Genomic DNA, 26638 nt, shown 5'->3' with positions numbered 1-26638 from the left:
CAGGGTAGGATTAGATACACAGCTCAGCAGACAGTATCACACAGGATAGGATTAGATACACAGCTCAGCAGGCAGTATCACACAGGGTAGGATTAGATACACAGCTCAGCAGGCAGTATCACACAGGGTAGGATTAGATACACATCTCAGCAGACAGTATCACACAGGGTAGGATTAGATACACAGCTCAGCAGACAGTATCACACAGGAGAGGATTAGATACACAGCTCAGCAGACAGTATCACACAGTATAGGATTAGATACACAGCGGCTGAGCATACACTATCACACTAGGCTTAGATACAGCGCTCTTCCCCCGATAACGTAGTACTGCTATACGTTACACACCCGCAGTCTGACTGGACGGACCGGTTCGCTGTTGTGTAACGTGTCCTACTGTCACTGACAGGAATGTAGAGTCAGCACAATGTGGAGCTGACCCTCCCACATCAGTATGGCCGCCACCGGCGCTGTCACCCAGCACAGTACAGAACTTTACATCAGCCTATGTATAGAGCGCTGTCTGACTGCTCCTGTAGTCGCCACCATCTTGTCTCTTAAAGGGAATCTGTCAGCAGTTTTATGCTGCCCCTGATGAGTCCTCTTCCCATCGCTGTCAGTGACAAGTGGGCGGAGCCCGGGGCTGATGATTATCAGGACTCGTCGGTGTGCGCTGGAGCGGGATTTCTGCAGTGATTAGAGGTTTGGTAAAGAGACCTGTCACTGGTCACCACAGACCATGCGAGATCCCTGTAATTGGGTCTGACCGCGCCATCTATAATGTACGGATTATAGGCAGGAAGCATTACTACGACCGCCCTGTGCCTCCAGCATCATCTATATCTATACACCTGTATATAGCATCTTCACTGCTGCCTGCAGACCCCCATTATTGTACCGCTCTCCACCATCTACACTGCTGCCTGCAGACCCCCATTATTGTACCGCTCTCCACCATCTACACTGCTGCCTGCAGACCCCCATTATTGTACCGCTCTCCACCCTCTTCACTGCTGCCTGCAGACCCCCATTATTGTACCGCTCTCCACCCTCTTCACTGCTGCCTGCAGTCCCCCATTATTGTACCGCTCTCCACCATCTTCACTGCTGCCTGCAGACCCCCATTATTGTACCGCTCTCCACCCTCTTCACTGCTGCCTGCAGTCCCCCATTATTGTACCGCTCTCCACAATCTACACTGCTGCCTGCAGACCCCCATTATTGTACCGCTCTCCACCATCTACACTGCTGCCTGCAGACCCCCATTATTGTACCGCTCTCCACCATCTACACTGCTGCCTGCAGACCCCCATTATTGTACCGCTCTCCACCCTCTTCACTGCTGCCTGCAGACCCCCATTATTGTACCGCTCTCCACCATCTACACTGCTGCCTGCAGACCCCCATTATTGTACCGCTCTCCACCATCTACACTGCTGCCTGCAGACCCCCATTATTGTACCGCTCTCCACCCTCTTCACTGCTGCCTGCAGTCCCCCATTATTGTACCGCTCTCCACCATCTACACTGCTGCCTGCAGTCCCCCATTATTGTACCGCTCTCCACCATCTACACTGCTGCCTGCAGACCCCCATTATTGTACCGCTCTCCACCCTCTTCACTGCTGCCTGCAGACCCCCATTATTGTACCAAATCTGCCTACGTCCACAGAAGATTTGTGCTTAGTTCTCCAAAAAAATCCTCCCTGCCAAGTTCCTTAGAGATCCGTGTGTGAGTGTACCTAGAGGAGCAGATGCTGGAGGCGAAGGGCGGTAACAGCAAATATTCCTTCGTTTTAGATTTCTCTTTTCTTCTTTTTAATTTATAAAAAAAATAAACAATTAACATTTCTATTCTGGAAGTTTTCTTACTTTGTTGCATTTTCCACACCTGCCTAAAACCTTAGCACAATACTGTACGTCCAGCGCCCAGGAATACCAGAGAAATGATACTACAACCCCCAACATTTGGTACTACAATGCCCTGATACCAATATCCACAGATCCCCCATAACAGCGTGTCCTCCACGGATCCCCCATAACAGCGTGTCCTCCACGGATCCCCCATAACAGCGTGTCCTCCACGGATCCCCCATAACAGCGCGTCCCCCACGGATCCCCCATAACAGCGCGTCCTCCACTGATCCCCCATAACAGCGCGTCCTCCACGGATCCCCCATAACAGCGCGTCCCCCACGGATCCCCCATAACAGCGCGTCCTCCACTGATCCCCCATAACAGCGCGTCCTCCACTGATCCCTATTACATGGAAACACGTGAGGTCATGATCCGGCTCCACGGTTTGTGCGGTGACGCAGGGCGCTGTATGTGATTAGATTGCTCCCAGCAGAAGAAATGAATTCTATAGAACCCTGCCCCTCCCCCCCCCTCATACATTATACATGGCGGCTGATAACTACAAGGGGCGGCTGCAGTCGGGGGGGAGTTGTGGGGGTGCAGTGCGTTAAGGCTAGATGGTGACTGGTGAGTGCATCATGGGGAACGTCCTGAAGGCCGGATGATGGGAGTGGTGGGCTGAGGTGTAATATAATGCCTTTATCAGAATTGTGTGACGTCTCTGTGCTGGGAGGGACTGGCAGAGAAGGGGTTAACTCTCAAGGCCTTGTCGAGGTTTGCTGAAGGTCGAAGGAAGAGCAGGATGGGATGATGGGTGATGGGTGTACGTCACAGGGGCGACATCAAGGATGGGACACACAGTCCTGGACCTCAATGTAAATGATGAGGATGATGAGGGTTATGGTCAGGAGTTGGTGCTTAGTTTCCATCTCACAGTGGCATGAACGTTTGTCGCCATCATGTCAGGGATCCAGATTGGGTTTACGGATAATCGTAATTTTAGTGACATATCCGTCGTTATTTTTTCTTCTTTTCCATAGGCCACAATGGCTGTGACTTCTCGATGGGCGCTATATTACCGGAGCGTTGGGCCGCCCACATTGCGCCATTTTCCAGGCGCTGTGGCCTCTATGAGGGTCCTGGCAATGAGAGACCACCACTCTCACAGCTGTCCCGACTTCCCCTTTAAATCGTCAGTGCCCACGCCATGGCCCCCCGCCGCGCCGCTCATGATCCCAGGGGAAGATGTGATCGGTGTCCTAAATAGATAATGCACACAGCCCGGGGGTCTTCACCACCCCCGCTGTTATAAAACCATGCACTCCGCGGGGGCACCAGCAGCACACACAGGGTTAAGTGTTCCGCCGTTGCCTGGTAACACAGCATCTCTTTCCCTGCCCGGCTACAGCCCGTCCACAGGGACCCAGCGAGAGTGCAAGACGTCTGCGTGGCACAACATGGAGGCCGGCGACACAGACCCCGACATGAGACCCGCTTCTTAAAGGGGCGCTCCACCCTGCCTCTCCATCAACTTGTTATTGTAGTCACCAAAAAAATGAAACTAACTTTCGTATGTATGAAAATCCAAAAAGATTTATTGTAAATATATATGAACAGTACAGACATGTATTATAAAACAGGCAGCACAAGGCGGGACACACGGATGAGGAGCAGGACCCGAGGAGCGGCCGGGAGATCGGTGCCCGAAAATACAGAGCCTCATGGCAGCAACGCCCCAAACACAATGCAACAGGGGCGATTGTGGAGACTGAGGCTAAGGCCTCCTGCACACGACAGTATTTTTTCACGGTCCGCAAAACGGGGTCCGTAGGTCCGTGATCCGTGACTGTTTTTTCGTCCGTGGGTCTTCCTTGATTTTTGGAGGATCCACGGACATGAAGGAAATAGTCGTTTTGGTGTCCGCCTGGCCGTGCGGAGCCAAACGGATCCGTCCTGAATTACAGTGCAAGTCAATGGGGACGGATCCGTTTGAGGTTGACACAATATGGTGCCATTTCAAACGGATCCGTCCCCCATTGACTTTCAATGTAAAGTCAGGAGTTAATATACCATCGGATCGGAGTTTTCTCCAATCCGATGGTATATTTTAACTTGAAGCGTCCCCATCACCATGGGAACGCCTCTATGTTAGAATATACCATCGGATTTGAGTTACATCGTGAAACTCATATCCGACAGTATATTCTAACACAGAGGCGTTCCCATGGTGACGGGGACGCTTCTAGTTAGAATATACTGAGAACTGTGTACATGACTGCCCCCTGCTGCCTGGCAGCACCTGATCTCTTACAGGGGGCTGTGATCCGCACAATTAACCCCTCAGGTGCCGCACCTAAAGGGTTAATTGTGCGTATCATAGCCCCCTGTAAGAGATCAGGTGCTGCCAGGCAGGAGGGGGCAGACCCCCTCCCTCCCCAATATTATATTCATTGGTGGCCAGTGCGGCCTCCCCTCCCCCCCCCCCCCCCCTAGTTAAAATCGCGTTCCGAATCCCCCATCATTGGTGGCCAGTGCGGCCTCACATCTCCCCCCCCTTCCCCCCTAGTTAAAATCACGTTCCAAATCCCCCATCATTGGTGGCCTTGTGTGCATCCGTGTTTTTTCACGGACCCATTGACTTGAATGGGTCCGTGAACCGTTGTCCGTCAAAAAAATAGGACACGGATCACGGCCGCGGATGAACAACGGTGCATTTTCCGAGTTTTCAACGGACCCATTGAAAGTCAATGGGTCCGCAGAAAATCACGGAAAACGGAGCAACGGCCACGGGTGCACACAACGGTCGTGTGCATGAGGCCTAAGATGGAAGGAACACAATTAAACATACCCTGAATGGTGCAAAGATCTCTCGGCCAACTCCTGACCCAACGCCGTTTCGCCAGTAGATCTGGCTTCTTCCGGGGATTGTATTCTAGTGCAGTTTTTTCTTTTGCAGTTTAAAAAAATTTGTCGCCGATTGAGTCGGAGGTATAGTACATGCCAGGTGGAGCGATGTCAGTGCCAGGGCAGTGCCAACCCACCTCCCGTCCTGGCAGCAGAGGGTTTGTCAATTGTAAAAGGAAAAGTACTGAGACTATATGATGTTTTTTTTTTCCCACCCTTTTTTAAGACCTCTGCTTGCTGACATTGACTTGGACATTCTTCCATCCAGAGGCTGAGAGCCCGTCCTGTCCATCTTTCCGCTGAGGGGTTGTTACAGTTGTATCCAGTCTGAACACAGAATGATACATTGTATCAGTGCAGTCACAAGTCCATCAGCCCCGGAAAGGTTCTCCGCTATGCATTCTATTCTGTCAGCAAGCAGAGATGTTGAAAGGGAAGAGAAATTAAGACAGTGTCACTGCCCAGACCATGAGATCAACTGAATGGTGGGCGCTAGAGCGAGTGTGGACCCCCCCACCTGAGATGAGGAATGCCCCAACCGCCCAGCCACAACCCTCATCCTCCGCTACACTGCTACCAATACATAGATCAATGGACCGGTAGTATCACACAGGATTAGATACACAGCTCAGCAGACAGTATCACACAGGATTAGATACACAGCTCAGCAGACAGTATCACACAGGAGAGGATTAGATACACGGCTCAGCAGACAGTATCACACAGGATAGGATTAGATACACAGCTCAGCAGACAGTATCACACAGGATGGAATTAGATACACAGCTCAGCAGACAGTATCACACAGGAGAGGATTAGATACACAGCTCAGCAGACAGTATCACACAGGATAGGATTAGATACACAGCTCAGCAGACAGTATCACACAGGATAGGATTATATACACAGCTCAGCAGACAGTATCACACAGGATAGGATTAGATACACAGCTCAGCAGACAGTATCACACAGGATAGGATTAGATACACAGCTCAGCAGACAGTATCACACAGGATAGGATTAGATACACCGCTCAGCAGACAGTATTGGAATGATGGTATCGGATACATTGTAGCGGGAAGGTCCCTGTGCTCATTAGTTTCCACGGCGTCTGATGTCTGGAAGGTATTGATCTTGTCTCTCCGGATACTGGAGATTTGATAATCACATTGTAGTACATTATATGCTTTATTCTCTGAAGATATGGCGGTTGTCACGGCTCCGCCCCCTCGGCATTCCCTGCCATGTCCCATGAAGGCAGGACCCCTTAGATTTCTATTCTCTTAGCCCTTGATCTGGTCGATCAGAAGACGGATTTGCAGATTAGACAATTTTACATCATTCGTCCTTGGTTGTATCTCATTGCTGAGTTGTCAGGGGCTCTGACAACCCGACAGTCATATGATACATGAAGTTGTCACAGTTGGAGAATCCATCTAATGAGTGGTGAATCTCATGAGCATCTGGTCAGATTGTAATGCGGCTGCACAGGAGTTACAGGGATAAACCAGCTAATAATAGGGGATGACACGTAAAGACGATCCGGTGACTTAGAGGGGCAGATCTCCGCATAGGGCCCCGGTAATCTGTGGATTATCAGAGCTCTGATCTGTATAGTCCTCTCATCCGTAGACACATAATCCAGCCAGGCCTGAGAGCTGCATCCATGTGGCGGCCATAATCTGCTCAAATGTGCACCTCAGCTGCTTGGAAAGTACTAAAGCATTAGAGCGTAAGCTCTGCGACTAGAGGAAGGGGCCTGAAATGTGTTCAGAATTCTCATCTACCGATTTTTATTCTGATTTTTTTTGGGATGCCAGCTAACTCTTCTCTCACTGCTTAGGAAGGCTGCATAACAATTTTCAGTTTTTTACTTGAATAACCTTTCTATACTATTTTTGTCATGTAAACTCATTTCCATAAACTGAATATGGGAAAGACATGCAAATTAGCAGAATCTGCCTTGTTTTTCAACTGAGATACTTTTTGGATGTCTTTCCCATTTTCAAGTTTATGCAAATGAGTTTACATGACAAAACAGTATAGAAAGGTTATTGAATATAATATTAGGACAATTAAAAAACTAAAAATTGTTATGCAGCCCTCTAAGCAGTGAGAGAAGAGTTAGCTGGCATCCAAAAAAAAAATAAAAAATTATTGAAATTTTTGTCACCCTAATGATAATGATCTAGGTGTGCAGGTCCCCCCAAGCTATTCAAGTTAAACCAAGCAACTTTGCGGCTTACTGGCTCTGTCAGATGAGAGCTGGTCCTGGCAATATCATGTGATTATTGTTAGTTGTCTCATAGTGCACGAGGCTGCCATTGTAAGGTGTGCCGGCTGTACCTGTCTCATGGATAGGTTGTTGGCTTGCACATACCTGGCTTTTGGCATATAGCCTTTGTGTGGTTGTCTATTGTATGTTGTGTATTGTATATTATATGTAATGATTTAATAATATATCTATAAAAATAAATGAATATGTTAAAATACACTTTAAATAAATATGTATTAATGATAGGTAAAATAACTATAAAAAAAATAGATATGGCAGCATAATAAAGATTCTAGAATATTTGCAATTACGAAGATATTCGCGATTAGAATATTCGCGCTTAACACTAGATGGGATATAGGTCCTCCGTATACTGTGACTATATATAACGACCACACTCTGTCTTTTCTGACCTCTGCAGTGCCGGATGGAATGTAAAGATGTGTCCGCTGAGGTTCTCTATGACGTTCTACACGATGTGGAATATAGGAAGAAATGGGACTCCAATGTCATTGAGACCTTTGATATCGGGAGACTGACCGTCAATGCCGATATTGGGTATTACTCATGTAAGCAGATAATAATATTATCCTAGTTCACGTCACTGGAGCCGGTATGTAGATGATAGCGGGACGTCACTGGAGCCGGTATGTAGATGGTAGCGGGACGTCACTGGAGCCGGTATGTAGATGGTAGCGGGACGTCACTGGAGCCGGTATGTAGATGGTAGCGGGACGTCACTGGAGCCGGTATGTAGATGGTAGCGGGACGTCACTGGAGCCGGTATGTAGATGGTAGCGGGACGTCACTGGAGCCGGTATGTAGATGGTAGCGGGACGTCACTGGAGCCGGTATGTAGATGGTAGCGGGATGTCACTGGAGCCGGTATGTAGATGGTAGCGGGACGTCACTGGAGCCGGTATGTAGATGGTAGCGGGACGTCACTGGAGCCGGTATGTAGATGGTAGCGGGACGTCACTGGAGCCGGTATGTAGATGGTAGCGGGACGTCACTGGAGCCGGTACGTAGATGGTAGCGGGACGTCACTGGAGCCGGTATGTAGATGATAGCGGGATGTCTCGTGTGTTCTGATGTCACCCAGATCTCTGTCCCACCAATATCATCCATAGTGCCCCTCCCCCACCATTATTCTCTTCCTCCTTAGAGGAGCTACAAGGCATATCGCTTAGCTTACTATTTTTTATTCTAAAAGAGGTTCTGCAGCAGCCGAGGTGTGTATTATAAGATATAACGTACCCTCCAGTGTAAGACTTCAAGAATGTTAGAGCCGAAGTTGATGACGTTCTGACATAATCAATATTTCCCCAGGGAAGTGTCCGAAACCATTAAAGAACCGAGATGTCATCACTCTGCGCTCCTGGCTGCCAATGGGGAAGGATTACATCATCATGAACTACTCTGTGAAACATGCGGTGAGTGCAGTACACAGAATGCTATAACATGAGCTGAGCTGGTATAACCTGGGCATCTCCTGTGTATAATTATATACGTACAGCTGGTATAACCTGGGCATCTCCTGTGAATATTATATATGTACAGCTGGTATAACCTGGGCATCTCCTGTATATAATTATATATATACAGCTGGTATAACCTGGGCATCTCCTGTGTATAATTATATATGTACAGCTGGTATAACCTGGGCATCTCCTGTATATAATTATATATGTACAGCTGGTATAACCTGGGCATCTCCTGTGTATAATTATATATGTACAGCTGGTATAACCTGGGCATCTCCTGTATATAATTATATATGTACAGCTGGTATAACCTGGGTATCTCCTGTATATAATTATATATGTACAGCTGGTATAACCTGGGCATCTCCTGTGTATAATTATATATGTACAGCTGGTATAACCTGGGCATCTCCTGTGTATAATTATATATGTACAGCTGGTATAACCTGGGCATCTCCTGTATATAATTATATATGTACAGCTGGTATAACCTGGGCATCTCCTGTGTATAATTATATATGTACAGCTGGTATAACCTGGGCATCTCCTGTATATAATTATATATGTACAGCTGGTATAACCTGGGCATCTCCTGTATATAATTATATATGTACAGCTGGTATAACCTGGGCATCTCCTGTATATAATTATATATGTACAGCTGGTATAAGTTATACATCTTCCTGTATATAGTGATATGGACCATGCTGGTATAACCTGGGCATCTCCTGTATATAATTATATATGTACAGCTGGTATAACCTGGGCATCTCCTGTGTATAATTATATATGTACAGCTGGTATAACCTGGGCATCTCCTGTGTATAATTATATATGTACAGCTGGTATAACCTGGGCATCTCCTGTATATAATTATATATGTACAGCTGGTATAACCTGGGCATCTCCTGTGTATAATTATATATGTACAGCTGGTATAACCTGGGCATCTCCTGTATATAATTATATATGTACAGCTGGTATAACCTGGGCATCTCCTGTATATAATTATATATGTACAGCTGGTATAACCTGGGCATCTCCTGTATATAATTATATATGTACAGCTGGTATAACCTGGGCATCTCCTGTATATAATTATATATGTACAGCTGGTATAACCTGGTCAGCTCCTGTGTATAATGCTATGAGCTTTGCTCGGCACTGATTCTCGGGTTAGTTTCCTCCCGACGCCTGTCCCTTCCTCTCTATTTCTTCGTGTTCTGTCTCCTCAGACATTTCTGGGTAAACACAGATGCCGATCGCGGCTGTTTTTAGTCCGTCTGACGTGTTCTGCGCTCTGCACGATCTGATTTACATGTATTGGGATAATTTCAGCTCTGAATTCTCGTTATAAATCTAGGTCACTTTCAATCGCAGCTTGACACAAATAAAACACCGTGATTGATATGTAGAAGCCTGGACCGCACATTTCCCGGGACTGTGTGATAGGAATAGGGTTTAGCAGTAGTGAGACCCCCAGATAATGTCCTGAGGGTCAATGTCACAGCAAGTGTCAGTGCGACACTATCAAGCAAAGTATAGCGCACTATATAGCTGGGCACTGTATGCAGTATATAGCTGGGCACTGTATGCAGTATATAGCTGGGCACTGTATGCAGTATATATAGCTGGGCACTGTATGCAGTATATATAGCTGGGCACTGTATGCAGTATATAGCTGGGCACTGTATGCAGTATATAGCTGGGCACTGTATGCAGTATATATAGCTGGGCACTGTATGCACTATAGAGCTGGGCACTGTATGCACTATATATAGCTGGGCACTGTATGCAGTATATATAGCTGGGCACTGTATGCAGTATATATAGCTGGGCACTGTATGCAGTATATATAGCTGGGCACTATGCACTATATAGCTGGGCACTGTATGCAGTATATAGCTGGGCACTGTATGCAGTATATATAGCTGGGCACTGTATGCAGTATATATAGCTGGGCACTGTATGCAGTATATATAGCTGGGCACTGTATGCAGTATATATAGCTGGGCACTGTATGCAGTATATATAGCTGGGCACTGTATGCACTATATAGCTGGGCACTGTATGCAGTATATATAGCTGGGCACTGTATGCAGTATAGAGCTGGGCACTGTATGCACTATATAGCTGGGCACTGTATGCAGTATATATAGCTGGGCACTGTATGCACTATATAGCTGGGCACTGTATGCAGTATATAGCTGGGCACTGTATGCACTATATAGCTGGGCACTGTATGCACTATATAGCTGGGCACTGTATGCACTATATAGCTGGGCACTGTATGCACTATATAGCTGGGCACTGTATGCACTATATAGCTGGGCACTGTATGCACTATATAGCTGGGCACTGTATGCACTATATAGCTGGGCACTGTATGCGGTATATAGCTGGGCACTGTATGCGGTATATAGCTGGGCACTGTATGCACTATTTAGCTGGGCACTGTATGCACTATAGAGCTGGGCACTGTATGCACTATAGAGCTGGGCACTGTATGCACTATAGAGCTGGGCACTGTATGCACTATATAGCTGGGCACTGTATGCAGTATATAGCTGGGCACTGTATGCACTATATAGCTGGGCACTGTATGCAGTATGTATCCGTGTAGTATACGTACTATGTTTGTCCCATGCGCTAAATGGGTCCTGGTTGGCCCTGTCTGTTCACTGCATGGGATCTGTGTGTACATATACATGACATTTACTAGGGCAGGTCAGAGCCGTACATTTTCGCCCCTCTTTATGGACTCCTGTACTTAGTACTGAGCTTCCCAGTAAAATCCGGACTAGAGACGAGCAAATTTCATATTTTGAAATTCGTTCACGCTTCGTTTGGTGGTAAAAGCAGAATTGTGTTATGGATTCCGTTACCACAGACCATAAGGCAATTCTATGATGGAATGCAAAACGGATCCGTCCCTTTTTCGTTATGCAGGGGAGTCCTCCCCCTGATCCCGATCCCGAGTCCTCCCCCTGATCCCGATCCCGAGTCCTCCCCCCTGATCCCGATCCCGAGTCCTCCCCCCCTGATCCCGATCCCGAGTCCTCCCCCCCTGATCCCGATCCCGAGTCCTCCCCCCCTGATCCCGATCCCGAGTCCTCCCCCCCTGATCCCGATCCCGAGTCCTCCCCCCCTGATCCCGATCCCGAGTCCTCCCCCCCTGATCCCGATCCCGAGTCCTCCCCCCCTGATCCCGATCCCGAGTCCTCCCCCCCTGATCCCGATCCCGAGTCCTCCCCCCCTGATCCCGATCCCGAGTCCTCCCCCCCTGATCCCGATCCCGAGTCCTCCCCCCCTGATCCCGATCCCGAGTCCTCCCCCCCTGATCCCGATCCCGAGTCCTCCCCCCCTGATCCCGATCCCGAGTCCTCCCCCCCTGATCCCGATCCCGAGTCCTCCCCTGCATAATGGAAACGGGACGAATCCGTTTTGCAGCCCAAAGACTTCTATTATGATGGAATAAATAACGGAATTCCTCTAAAGCCATTTCGTTATGCATTCCGTCATAGAATTGCGTTATGGTTCGTGGTAACGGAATCCATAACGCATTTCACCTTTTACCAGTAAACAAAGCATGAATGAATTTCATAACCTGAAATTCGCTCTCCTCTAATCAGGACCATGGAGAAGGCAGTGTAGGCCTCACGTCTGAGCCGCTCTCCACGTGCATCATGTAGATGTAGCGTCACAATCTACATACAATGTGCAGTCGCTGTGTAAATCCTGTTCTGATCTTGTATTCATCCTAAAGCCCCATTCACACGACTGTATTCTCAGTCTGCATCCGATCCGCATTTTTTGCAGATTGGATGAGGACCCATTCATTTCAATGCATCCGTATGTCCGTTCCGCGGCCCCATGAAAAAAAATCGAACATGTCCTATTGTCTGTTTTGTGGATAGTAATAGGCATTTCTATCAGGAGCCGGATGTTCTGATCTGCAAAATGCCGAGCGCACGCAGCCAGTAACCGCGTCTGCAAAAACTGATATGGTCGTGTAAATGGGACCTCAATTTCATCTTCTATTCTACTCCAGTCACATCTAGAGCTGCAGTCACAATTAGACTATGTTTACACTGCAAAATCAGTAGCTGAAAATGGGTCATTTTTGGTGGCAGATTTCTAATTTGGTGGTGGAGGTCCAGAAGAGTGCGCCCGGTGCGGGTCCAGAAGAGTGCGCCCGGTGCGGGTCCAGAAGAGTGCGCCCGGTGCGGGTCCAGAAGAGTGCGCCCGGTGCGGGTCCAGAAGAGTGCGCCCGGTGCGGGTCCAGAAGAGTGCGCCCGGTGCGGGTCCAGAAGAGTGCGCCCGGTGCGGGTCCAGAAGAGTGCGCCCGGTGCGGGTCCAGAAGAGTGCGCCCGGTGCGGGTCCAGAAGAGTGCGCCCGGTGCGGGTCCAGAAGAGTGTTTGCCTCTGCCTTTCTAACTCAGTCCTTGGCTGGGACAGTTCAGAAGGGTTTTTAGTGGCAGAAACACTGCTAAAAACACTTGTAAAACTGCTTCCAAAACCGCAAGGAATTATTTTTTTCTGCTTCCCCATTGACTTAGATTCCACCATCAATCCACTTCTAGGAACACGCTACCGTGTGGTCATGGTGGTCGTTTGTCAATTTAAGTGAATGGGAGGCTGTTGATGGCGGATTCCAAGGCGGAAGACAGGCGTTTTCTGCTACGGAATCCGGGACGCCCTTGTACTTCTTGTTCCTTGGGATCAGACACCGGTGTACAGACCGCCATCTCTTACAGGAGGCGCGCCGCCCCGTATATAACAGCTGGGGGGCGCAGTAGCTGTCACTATGGCTGCATCGCCTTCAGGAGGACCCAGTTCTATTATTCAGATCATGTTCCAGTGTACGTGGTATCGTCTATGCACCACAGCAGGGCATGCTCCGTACAGACACTGCACCAGTAGGGGGCATCAGTGATATGCCATTCACCTGAGAGCTAACAGGAAGCCGGTGCAGTTCTGAATGCAGCTCTGGATGTGACTGGAGGATAACACGTGATTTCTGGGGTTTCTATTTTAATGTGGTTAAAGGTGGGGTGCCACTTTAAATGAATCGGTAAGATGCTAACGCTAAAGATTTTACAACTTCTCTTCTGTTACAGAAATACCCCCCGAAAAAGGACCTGGTGAGAGCAGTGTCCATCCAGACAGGCTACCTCATCCAGGGAGGGGGCCCCAGCAACTGTACCCTCATCTACCTTGCCCAGGTGGACCCCAGAGGTGAGTGATGTACATCTTCTGCACCAGGGGATGCTGGGAGTAGTAATATGCTCATGGAAATGTATGTCCGGGGGCTCCAGACGTCCATGCGTCCACAGGGTCAGGAGGCCAGGACCATAGTCCTCTGTGGCTCCTGTATGATGAGACGCATCCTTATCTCTGCTCTCTTCTTCTCTAGGGTCTTTGCCGAAGTGGGTGGTGAACAAGTCCTCACAGTTCCTGGCACCAAAAGTAAGTGACAGCTTGGAGGATGCTGAGGTATAGAAATAATGATTAATAACTTTATAAACTTTCTACAACTTTTTGGTACATTTCCTATTCCTTACCATCTTTAAGCTCTCTGTTTGCTGTCAGTGAATGAGAACACTCTTGTTGACATTCAGAGGCAGTAAACGGACATAGTGATCAGCTGAGAAGATTGTGTCCTGACTGGACAATGCCCTGTGATCCGAACACATCAGCTGCACAAATCTAGTTTAATGCAATGTTCAGGATGTTTAGCTCACAGAGCAATGTCTAGACTGGATACGATTGTATGGAGGATAAGAATGGAGATGACTGTGGTGGAGAGGGATGTAGAGGACTGTGGTGGAGAAGGATGTAGAGGACTGTGGTGGAGAAGGATGTAGAGGACTGTGGTGGAGAAGGATGTAGAGGACTGTGGTGGAGAGGGATGTAGAGGACTGTGGTGGAGAGGGATGTAGAGGACTGTGGTGGAGAGGGATGTAGAGGACTGTGGTGGAGAGGGATGTAGAGGACTGTGGTGGAGAGGGATGTAGAGGACTGTGGTGGAGAGGGATGCAGAGGACTGTGGTGGAGAGGGATGTAGAGGACTGTGGTGGAGAGGGATGCAGAGGACTGTGGTGGAGAGGGATGCAGAGGACTGTGGTGGAGAGGGATGCAGAGGACTGTGGTGGAGAGGGATGCAGAGGACTGTGGTGGAGAGGGATGCAGAGGACTGTGGTGGAGAGGGATGCAGAGGACTGTGGTGGAGAGGGATGCAGAGGACTGTGGTGGAGAGGGATGCAGAGGACTGTGGTGGAGAGGGATGCAGAGGACTGTGGTGGAGAGGGATGCAGAGGACTGTGGTGGAGAGGGATGCAGAGGACTGTGGTGGAGAGGGATGCAGAGGACTGTGGTGGAGAGGGATGCAGAGGACTGTGGTGGAGAGGGATGCAGAGGACTGTGGTGGAGAGGGATGCAGAGGACTGTGGTGGAGAGGGATGCAGAGGACTGTGGTGGAGAGGGATGCAGAGGACTGTGGTGGAGAGGGATGCAGAGGACTGTGGTGGAGAGGGATGCAGAGGACTGTGGTGGAGAGGGATGCAGAGGACTGTGGTGGAGAGGGATGCAGAGGACTGTGGTGGAGAGGGATGCAGAGGACTGTGGTGGAGAGGGATGCAGAGGACTGTGGTGGAGAGGGATGCAGAGGACTGTGGTGGAGAGGGATGCAGAGGACTGTGGTGGAGAGGGATGCAGAGGACTGTGGTGGAGAGGGATGCAGAGGACTGTGGTGGAGAGGGATGCAGAGGACTGTGGTGGAGAGGGATGCAGAGGACTGTGGTGGAGAGGGATGCAGAGGACTGTGGTGGAGAGGGATGCAGAGGACTGTGGTGGAGAGGGATGCAGAGGACTGTGGTGGAGAGGGATGCAGAGGACTGTGGTGGAGAGGGATGCAGAGGACTGTGGTGGAGAGGGATGCAGAGGACTGTGGTGGAGAGGGATGCAGAGGACTGTGGTGGAGAGGGATGCAGAGGACTGTGGTGGAGAGGGATGCAGAGGACTGTGGTGGAGAGGGATGCAGAGGACTGTGGTGGAGAGGGATGCAGAGGACTGTGGTGGAGAGGGATGCAGAGGACTGTGGTGGAGAGGGATGCAGAGGACTGTGGTGGAGAGGGATGCAGAGGACTGTGGTGGAGAGGGATGCAGAGGACTGTGGTGGAGAGGGATGCAGAGGACTGTGGTGGAGAGGGATGCAGAGGACTGTGGTGGAGAGGGATGCAGAGGACTGTGGTGGAGAGGGATGCAGAGGACTGTCCTTTGGATAAGGCCTATTGCACACGGCCGTATGGCTATTTTAGTGTTTTGCGGTCCCCAAAAAATACGGATGACATCCATGTGCATTCTGTTTTTTGCGGAATGGAACAGCCGGCCCCTGATAGAACAGTCCTATCCTTGTCCGTTATGCGGACAATAAAAGGACATGTTCCATCTTTGAACAGAAAAATGGAAATACGGAAACGGAATGCATGAGTACATTTGCAGTATTTTTTGCGGACCCATTGAAATTAATGGTTCCGTTTACGGAACGCAAAAAATGGAACGTAAACGGGAAGACAGGCTTGTATGTCAGTATGGTGCAGGGGGAGGTTAATGGGGCAGGATTATAAGGTCAGATAGCGGAATGGTATTGAGGTGGGAATCGGGAGTGGTGAGTACAGAAGGGTGATAAGGTAAAGAGTGGTCACGTGACGTAATGGGGGAGGGTATATTAGATGTGATAGTAGTATGATGGGGTAGAATGGCATGGTGGGATAATGGGGGGGGTGGGGTTGTAGGTTGGCAGAGAAGGGGTGTATCTTAGACTGGGGTTTGGTGATTGGTCAGAAGAAAGGGAAGAGATGATGGGAAGGTTGTTGTGGTACTGGTGTGATGGGGTCAGATAGTGGGATAGTAGTATGAGATGATGGGAGGGTTGTTGTGGTACTGGTGTGGTACTGGTTGTGGTACTGGTGTGATGGAGTCAGATAGTGGGATAGTAGTATGAGATGATGGGAGGGTTGTTGTGGTACTGGTGTGATGGGGTCAGATAGTGGGATAGTAGTATGAGATGATGGGAAGGTTGTTGTGGTATTGGTGTGATGGGGTCAGATAGTGGGATAGTAGTATGAGATGATGGGAGAGTTGTTGTGGTACTGGTGTGATGGGGTCAGATAGTGGGATAGTAGTATGAGATGATGGGGGGGTTGTTGTGGTACTGGTGTGGTTGTGGTGTGGTACTGGTTGTGGTACTGTTGTGGTATTGGTGTGATGGGGTCAGATAGTGGGATAGTAGTATGAGATGATGGGAGGGTTGTTGTGGTACTGGTGTGATGGGTCAGATAGTGGGATAGTAGTATGAGATGATGGGAGGGTTGTTGTGGTACTGGTGTGATGGGGTCAGATAGTGGGATAGTAGTATGAGATGATGGGAGAGTTGTTGTGGTACTGGTGTGATGGGGTCAGATAGTGGGATAGTAGTATGAGATGATGGGAGGGTTGTTGTGGTACTGGTGTGGTACTGTTGTGGTATTGGTGTGATGGGGTCAGATAGTGGGATAGTAGTATGAGATGATGGGAGAGTTGTTGTGGTACTGGTGTGATGGGGTCAGATAGTGGGATAGTAGTATGAGATGATGGGGGGGGGGGGTTGTTGTGGTACTGGTGTGATGGGGTCAGATAGTGGGATAGTAGTATGAGATGATGGGGGGGTTGTTGTGGTACTGGTGTGATGGGGTCAGATAGTGGGATAGTAGTATGAGATGATGGGAGAGTTGTTGTGGTACTGGTGTGATGGGGTCAGATAGTGGGATAGTAGTATGAGATGATGGGAGGGTTGTTGTATTGGTGTGATGGGGTCAGTGGGATAGTAGTATGAGATGATGGGAGGGTTGTTGTGGTACTGGTGTGGTTGTGGTGTGGTACTGGTTGTGGTACTGTTGTGGTATTGGTGTGATGGGGTCAGATAGTGGGATAGTAGTATGAGATGATGGGAGAGTTGTTGTGGTACTGGTGTGATGGGGTCAGATAGTGGGATAGTAGTATGAGATGATGGGGGGGGGGGGGTTGTTGTGGTACTGGTGTGATGGGGTCAGATAGTGGGATAGTAGTATGAGATGATGGGGGGGTTGTTGTGGTACTGGTGTGATGGGGTCAGATAGTGGGATAGTAGTATGAGATGATGGGAGAGTTGTTGTGGTACTGGTGTGATGGAGTCAGATAGTGGGATAGTAGTATGAGATGATGGGAGGGTTGTTGTGGTACTGGTGTGATGGGGTCAGATAGTGGGATAGTAGTATGAGATGATGGGGGGGGGGTGTTGTGGTACTGGTGTGATTGGGTCAGATAGTGGGATAGTAGTATGAGATGATGGGGGGGTTGTTGTGGTACTGGTGTGATGGGGTCAGATAGTGGGATAGTAGTATGAGATGATGGGAAGGTTGTTGTGGTATTGGTGTGATGGGGTCAGATAGTGGGATAGTAGTATGAGATGATGGGAGGGTTGTTGTGGTACTGGTGTGATGGGGTCAGATAGTGGGATAGTAGTATGAGATGATGGGAGGGTTGTTGTATTGGTGTGATGGGGTCAGTGGGATAGTAGTATGAGATGATGGGAGGGTTGTTGTGGTACTGGTTGTGGTATTGGTGTGATGGGGTCAGATAGTGGGATACTAGTATGAGATGATGGGAGGGTTGTTGTGGTACTGGTGTGATGGGTCAGATAGTGGGATAGTAGTATGAGATGATGGGAGGGTTGTTGTGGTACTGGTGTGATGGGATCAGATAGTGGGATAGTAGTATGAGATGATGGGAGGGTTGTTGTATTGGTGTGATGGGGTCAGTGGGATAGTAGTATGAGATGATGGGAGGGTTGTTGTGGTACTGGTGTGATGGGGTCAGATAGTGGGATAGTAGTATGAGATGATGGGAGAGTTGTTGTGGTACTGGTGTGATGGGGTCAGATAGTGGGATAGTAGTATGAGATGATGGGAGAGTTGTTGTGGTACTGGTGTGATGGGGTCAGATAGTGGGATAGTAGTCTGAGATGATGGGGGGGTTGTTGTGGTATTGGAGTTAGATGATGGGGTCAGATAGTGGGATAGTAGTCTGAGATGATGGGGGGGTTGTTGTGGTATTGGTGTGATGGGGTCAGATAGTGGGATAGTAGTCTGAGATGATGGGGGGGGTTGTTGTGGTATTGGAGTTAGATGATGGGGTCAGATAGTGGGATAGTAGTATGAGATGATGGGAGGGTTGTTGTGGTATTGGTGTGATGGGGTCAGATAGTGGGATAGTAGTATGAGATGATGGGAGGGTTGTTGTGGTATTGGTGTGATGGGGTCAGATAGTGGGATAGTAGTATGAGATGATGGGGGGGTTGTTGTGGTATTGGAGTTAGATGATGGGGTCAGATAGTGGGATAGTAGTATGAGATGATGGGAGGGTTGTTGTGGTACTAGTGTGATGGGGTCAGATAGTGGGATAGTAGTATGAGATGATGGGGGGGTTGTTGTGGTACTGGTGTGATGGGGTCAGATAGTGGGATAGTAGTATGAGATGATGGGAGAGTTGTTGTGGTACTGGTGTGATGGGGTCAGATAGTGGGATAGTAGTATGAGATGATGGGAGAGTTGTTGTGGTACTGGTGTGATGGAGTCAGATAGTGGGATAGTAGTATGAGATGATGGGAGGGTTGTTGTGGTACTGGTGTGATGGGGTCAGATAGTGGGATAGTAGTATGAGATGATGGGAGAGTTGTTGTGGTACTGGTGTGATGGGGTCAGATAGTGGGATAGTAGTATGAGATGATGGGAGGGTTGTTGTGGTACTGGTGTGGTTGTGGTGTGGTACTGGTTGTGGTACTGTTGTGGTATTGGTGTGATGGGGTCAGATAGTGGGATAGTAGTATGAGATGATGGGAGAGTTGTTGTGGTACTGGTGTGATGGGGTCAGATAGTGGGATAGTAGTATGAGATGATGGGGGGGGGGTTGTTGTGGTACTGGTGTGATGGGGTCAGATAGTGGGATAGTAGTATGAGATGATGGGGGGGTTGTTGTGGTACTGGTGTGATGGGGTCAGATAGTGGGATAGTAGTATGAGATGATGGGAGAGTTGTTGTGGTACTGGTGTGATGGGGTCAGATAGTGGGATAGTAGTATGAGATGATGGGAGGGTTGTTGTATTGGTGTGATGGGGTCAGTGGGATAGTAGTATGAGATGATGGGAGGGTTGTTGTGGTACTGGTACTGGTGTGGTTGTGGTGTGGTACTGGTTGTGGTACTGTTGTGGTATTGGTGTGATGGGGTCAGATAGTGGGATAGTAGTATGAGATGATGGGAGAGTTGTTGTGGTACTGGTGTGATGGGGTCAGATAGTGGGATAGTAGTATGAGATGATGGGGGGGGGGGGGGTTGTTGTGGTACTGGTGTGATGGGGTCAGATAGTGGGATAGTAGTATGAGATGATGGGGGGGTTGTTGTGGTACTGGTGTGATGGGGTCAGATAGTGGGATAGTAGTATGAGATGATGGGAGAGTTGTTGTGGTACTGGTGTGATGGGGTCAGATAGTGGGATAGTAGTATGAGATGATGGGAGGGTTGTTGTGGTACTGGTGTGATGGGGTCAGATAGTGGGATAGTAGTATGAGATGATGGGGGGGGGTTGTTGTGGTACTGGTGTGATTGGGTCAGATAGTGGGATAGTAGTATGAGATGATGGGGGGGTTGTTGTGGTACTGGTGTGATGGGGTCAGATAGTGGGATAGTAGTATGAGATGATGGGAGGGTTGTTGTGGTACTGGTGTGATGGGATCAGATAGTGGGATAGTAGTATGAGATGATGGGAGGGTTGTTGTATTGGTGTGATGGGGTCAGTGGGATAGTAGTATGAGATGATGGGAGGGTTGTTGTGGTACTGGTGTGGTTGTGGTGTGGTACTGGTTGTGGTACTGTTGTGGTATTGGTGTGATGGGGTCAGAGAGTGGGATAGTAGTATGAGATGATGGGAGGGTTGTTGTGGTACTGGTGTGATGGGTCAGATAGTGGGATAGTAGTATGAGATGATGGGAGGGTTGTTGTGGTACTGGTGTGATGGGGTCAGATAGTGGGATAGTAGTATGAGATGATGGGAGAGTTGTTGTGGTACTGGTGTGATGGGGTCAGATAGTGGGATAGTAGTATGAGATGATGGGAGAGTTGTTGTGGTACTGGTGTGATGGGGTCAGATAGTGGGATAGTAGTATGAGATGATGGGAGAGTTGTTGTGGTACTGGTGTGATGGGGTCAGATAGTGGGATAGTAGTCTGAGATGATGGGGGGGTTGTTGTGGTATTGGAGTTAGATGATGGGGTCAGATAGTGGGATAGTAGTCTGAGATGATGGGGGGGTTGTTGTGGTATTGGTGTGATGGGGTCAGATAGTGGGATAGTAGTCTGAGATGATGGGGGGGTTGTTGTGGTATTGGAGTTAGATGATGGGGTCAGATAGTGGGATAGTAGTATGAGATGATGGGAGGGTTGTTGTGGTATTGGTGTGATGGGGTCAGATAGTGGGATAGTAGTATGAGATGATGGGAGGGTTGTTGTGGTATTGGTGTGATGGGGTCAGATAGTGGGATAGTAGTATGAGATGATGGGGGGGGTTGTTGTGGTATTGGAGTTAGATGATGGGGTCAGATAGTGGGATAGTAGTATGAGATGATGGGAGGGTTGTTGTGGTACTAGTGTGATGGGGTCAGATAGTGGGATAGTAGTATGAGATGATGGGGGGGTTGTTGTGGTACTGGTGTGATGGGGTCAGATAGTGGGATAGTAGTATGAGATGATGGGGGGGTGTTGTGGTACTGGTGTGATGGGGTCAGATAGTGGGATAGTAGTATGAGATGATGGGGGGGTTGTTGTGGTACTGGTGTGATGGGGTCAGATAGTGGGATAGTAGTCTGAGATGATGGGGGGGTTGTTGTGGTATTGGAGTTAGATGATGGGGTCAGATAGTGGGATAGTAGTCTGAGATGATGGGGGGGTTGTTGTGGTATTGGAGTTAGATGATGGGGTCAGATAGTGGGATAGTAGTCTGAGATGATGGGGGGGTTGTTGTGGTATTGGTGTGATGGGGTCAGATAGTGGGATAGTAGTCTGAGATGATGGGGGGGTTGTTGTGGTATTGGAGTTAGATGATGGGGTCAGATAGTGGGATAGTAGTCTGAGATGATGGGGGGGTTGTTGTGGTATTGGTGTGATGGGGTCAGATAGTGGGATAGTAGTCTGAGATGATGGGGGGGTTGTTGTGGTATTGGAGTTAGATGATGGGGTCAGATAGTGGGATAGTAGTATGAGATGATGGGAGGGTTGTTGTGGTATTGGTGTGATGGGGTCAGATAGTGGGATAGTAGTATGAGATGATGGGGGGGTGTTGTGGTATTGGTGTGATGGGGTCAGATAGTGGGATAGTAGTATGAGATGATGGGGGGGTTGTTGTTGTATTGGAGTTAGATGATGGGGTCAGATAGTGGGATAGTAGTATGAGATGATGGGAGGGTTGTTGTGGTACTAGTGTGATGGGGTCAGATAGTGGGATAGTAGTATGAGATGATGGGGGGGTTGTTGTGGTACTGGTGTGATGGGGTCAGATAGTGGGATAGTAGTATGAGATGATGGGAGAGTTGTTGTGGTACTGGTGTGATGGGGTCAGATAGTGGGATAGTAGTATGAGATGATGGGAGAGTTGTTGTGGTACTGGTGTGATGGAGTCAGATAGTGGGATAGTAGTATGAGATGATGGGAGGGTTGTTGTGGTACTGGTGTGATGGGGTCAGATAGTGGGATAGTAGTATGAGATGATGGGGGGGGGGGGGTGTTGTGGTACTGGTGTGATTGGGTCAGATAGTGGGATAGTAGTATGAGATGATGGGGGGGTTGTTGTGGTACTGGTGTGATGGGGTCAGATAGTGGGATAGTAGTATGAGATGATGGGAAGGTTGTTGTGGTATTGGTGTGATGGGGTCAGATAGTGGGATAGTAGTATGAGATGATGGGAGGGTTGTTGTGGTACTGGTGTGATGGGGTCAGATAGTGGGATAGTAGTATGAGATGATGGGAGGGTTGTTGTATTGGTGTGATGGGGTCAGTGGGATAGTAGTATGAGATGATGGGAGGGTTGTTGTGGTACTGGTGTGGTTGTGGTGTGGTACTGGTTGTGGTACTGTTGTGGTATTGGTGTGATGGGGTCAGATAGTGGGATAGTAGTATGAGATGATGGGAGGGTTGTTGTGGTACTGGTGTGATGGGTCATATAGTGGGATAGTAGTATGAGATGATGGGAGGGTTGTTGTGGTAATGGTGTGATGGGATCAGATAGTGGGATAGTAGTATGAGATGATGGGAGGGTTGTTGTATTGGTGTGATGGGGTCAGTGGGATAGTAGTATGAGATGATGGGAGAGTTGTTGTGGTACTGGTGTGATGGGGTCAGATAGTGGGATAGTAGTATGAGATGATGGGAGAGTTGTTGTGGTACTGGTGTGATGGGGTCAGATAGTGGGATAGTAGTCTGAGATGATGGGGGGGTTGTTGTGGTATTGGAGTTAGATGATGGGGTCAGATAGTGGGATAGTAGTATGAGATGATGGGAGGGTTGTTGTGGTATTGGTGTGATGGGGTCAGATAGTGGGATAGTAGTATGAGATGATGGGAGGGTTGTTGTGGTATTGGTGTGATGGGGTCAGATAGTGGGATAGTAGTATGAGATGATGGGAGGGTTGTTGTGGTATTGGTGTGATGGGGTCAGATAGTGGGATAGTAGTATGAGATGATGGGGGGGTTGTTGTGGTATTGGAGTTAGATGATGGGGTCAGATAGTGGGATAGTAGTATGAGATGATGGGAGGGTTGTTGTGGTACTAGTGTGATGGGGTCAGATAGTGGGATAGTAGTATGAGATGATGGGGGGGGTTGTTGTGGTATTGGTGTGATGGGGTCAGATAGTGGGATAGTAGTCTGAGATGATGGGGGGGTTGTTGTGGTATTGGAGTTAGATGATGGGGTCAGATAGTGGGATAGTAGTATGAGATGATGGGAGGGTTGTTGTGGTACTAGTGTGATGGGGTCAGATAGTGGGATAGTAGTATGAGATGATGGGAGGGTTGTTGTGGTACTGGTGTGATGGGGTCAGATAGTGGGATAGTAGTATGAGATGATGGGAGGGTTGTTGTGGTATTGGAGTTAGATGATGGGGTCAGATAGTGGGATAGTAGTATGAGATGATGGGAGGGTTGTTGTGGTATTGGAGTTAGATGATGGGGTCAGATAGTGGGATAGTAGTATGAGATGATGGGAGGGTGTTGTGGTATTGGAGTTAGATGATGGGGTCAGATAGTGGGATAGTAGTATGAGATGATGGGGGGGTTGTTGTGGTACTGGTGTGGTTGTGGTGTGGTACTGGTTGTGGTATTGGTGTGATGGGGTCAGATAGTGGGATAGTAGTATGAGATGATGGGAGGGTTGTTGTGGTATTGGTGTGATGGGGTCAGATAGTGGGATAGTAGTCTGAGATGATGGGGGTTGTTGTGGTACTGGTGTGATGGGGTCAGATAGTGGGATAGTAGTATGAGATGATGGGAGGGTTGTTGTGGTATTGGTGTGATGGGGTCAGATAGTGGGATAGTAGTCTGAGATGATGGGGGTTGTTGTGGTACTGGTGTGATGGGGTCAGATAGTGGGATAGTAGTATGAGATGATGGGAGGGTTGTTGTGGTATTGGTGTGATGGGGTCAGATAGTGGGATAGTAGTCTGAGATGATGGGGGGGTGTTGTGGTATTGGAGTTAGATGATGGGGGTTCATGTTCACTCCTCTTTTCTAGGCCATGAAGAAGATGTATAAGGCTTGCCTGAAGTATCCGGACTGGAAGAAGAAGCACAACCCCCAACATAAGCCCTGGCTGTACCCCGAGCAGAGCGTCCTCCCGACCATCAGCTTGTCGGAGGTGTCCGTCCTGCACGCCGACTCCCTGGAGAACATAGACGAGAGCTGTGTGGCAGAGACCAAGGATGACCGGGGGGAGGGCAGCGACGAGGACAGCGTCAACTGACCCTGCGGACCCTCCACCAGACTCTTATGCCATGATGGGGCCCCTCAGGTCCCCAGCTCTTCGGATGTGGAGTCGGTGAAGAGGGACCAAGTGGGGGAGGGGGAATAGGTTTTAAAGGGGAAGAATTGATTTTTATACCAAACCCAATGGTGCCGGGTTCTGCTAGAATCATGTGTGTCAGTGACTAGGATGACGAGGCTTCGGATCTGGTCACATGCTCATCGCCATGACAACTCTACAAGTGCGGGCTCACCCTGTCACACTGTAACGAACCTTCAGAAGCGGGCTCTGTCCACATTTGTTTTTAGGGAATTTAATGTTTCAGTCGTCTCTTTTGTGATTGTGAGTGTACGGCGTCGGCGGCGGCATGACGGGCAGGCATCGGGTGGAGGTGGCAGTGCCCTCTGACACATCTGCTTACCATAGAAATATTAAACATTTATTCTTATTTAATCACGTGATGGCTTTTATTTCCTCCTTGTCCTCAGACACCTTTGCTTTATTTCTACTCTAGTCACTTCCAAAGCTGCATACTGTATTCTGCTGGCTCATGGCCTGTCCAATGTCAAGCAGCTGAAGCACCCAGGCGGTACTGTGGAGCTGAGGGTGGGGCTTATTGGGCCAATGGGGGAGGAGCCTAGTGCTGTGTCAGGGGCCCCAGAAATACCAATTTGCCCCAGTGCCAGGGACGGTATTACTACTAGATGCCCTCAGGTTGGCACCAGTGCGTTTCAGGACATAATGACTGGTCACCTCGCGCCCTGGTCCCGGCTCACGAATGGTTAACACAGGCTGCCTTTTGGTGGCGCTCGGTCAGAACCGTTACCATGACAACGAGTAGAGGGCTCCTGACTGGCTGATGTCCGTCAGGGGTCTGTGAGGGGAGGAGCGCCCCCTCCTGGCCCTGAATGTGCATCAATAATGTCAGGCCTCTCGTATCCCACCACCAAGGCCGCAGACCCCCCGAGAGTGAAGAGCTGAGCTATGATGAGAGTTATTGTCCGTGTCCGCCGGTATACCGCCACTGTGTGATGGACAGAACTGACGAGGATTCTCACAGCGCTCCATGACATCAGAGTGTCTCAGTAGTGCAGCCTCAGGCTGTGGGCCTGTAACTTCAGTGGAGAAGGGAGAGATGTATGACACGGGGTTCACTCTCCGGTATAATGCATTATATACAGTACGTGCTACCATGACAACGACCGCCAGTGCCCGGCGCTGAGCGCTGCATGAACACGTGTACGGGGGGGCGGTGTCATAAACTATACGTTATATACTGATCATATAGGACTATACGTTATATACTTATCATATAGGACTATACGTTATACACTTATCATATAGGACTATACGTTATATACTGATCATATAGGACTATACGTTATATACTGATCATATAGGACTATACGTTATATACTGATCATATAGGACTATACGTTATATACTTATCATATAGGACTATACATTATACACTGCTCATATAGGACTATACATTATACACTGCTCATATAGGACTATACATTATATACTTATCATATAGGACTATACATTATACACTGCTCATATAGGACTATACATTATACACTGCTCATATAGGACTATACATTATACACTGCTCATATAGGACTATACATTATATACTTATCATATAGGACTATACGTTATATACTTATCATATAGGACTATACGTTATATACTGATCATATAGGACTATACGTTATATACTTATGATATAGGACTATACATTATACACTGCTCATATAGGACTATACATTATACACTGCTCATATAGGACTATACATTATACACTGCTCATATAGGACTATACATTATATACTTATCATATAGGACTATACGTTATACACTTGTCATATAGGACTATACGTTATACACTTATCATATAGGACTATACGTTATACACTTATCATATAGGACTATACGTTATACACTTATCATATAGGACTATACGTTATACACTTATCATATAGGACTATACGTTATACACTGCTCATATAGGACTATACGTTATACACTTATCAT

At 48.5% G+C, this 26638-nt stretch overlaps 1 protein-coding gene across 1 annotated transcript in view; it reads left to right on the top strand.

The window, feature by feature from the left end:
• Positions 1-25051, top strand: part of STARD10 (StAR related lipid transfer domain containing 10) — a 34142-nt gene extending 9091 nt beyond the window's left edge. Inside the window, exons 2-6 of the mRNA XM_040426572.1 lie at positions 7457-7604; positions 8365-8468; positions 13639-13756; positions 13935-13987; positions 24371-25051. Of these exons, the coding sequence (XP_040282506.1) occupies positions 7457-7604; positions 8365-8468; positions 13639-13756; positions 13935-13987; positions 24371-24598 (651 nt within the window). The 3' untranslated portion in view covers positions 24599-25051. The remainder of the gene's footprint in view (positions 1-7456; positions 7605-8364; positions 8469-13638; positions 13757-13934; positions 13988-24370) is intronic.
• Positions 25052-26638: the final 1587 nt, after the last annotated feature.

The sequence above is a fragment of the Bufo bufo genome, chromosome 3, assembly GCF_905171765.1.
Source record: "Bufo bufo chromosome 3, aBufBuf1.1, whole genome shotgun sequence".
Taxonomy (NCBI): Eukaryota; Metazoa; Chordata; class Amphibia; order Anura; family Bufonidae; genus Bufo; species Bufo bufo.
Note: the sequence above shows the minus strand (reverse complement) of the source record. Positions and strands in the feature narration are given on the sequence as shown.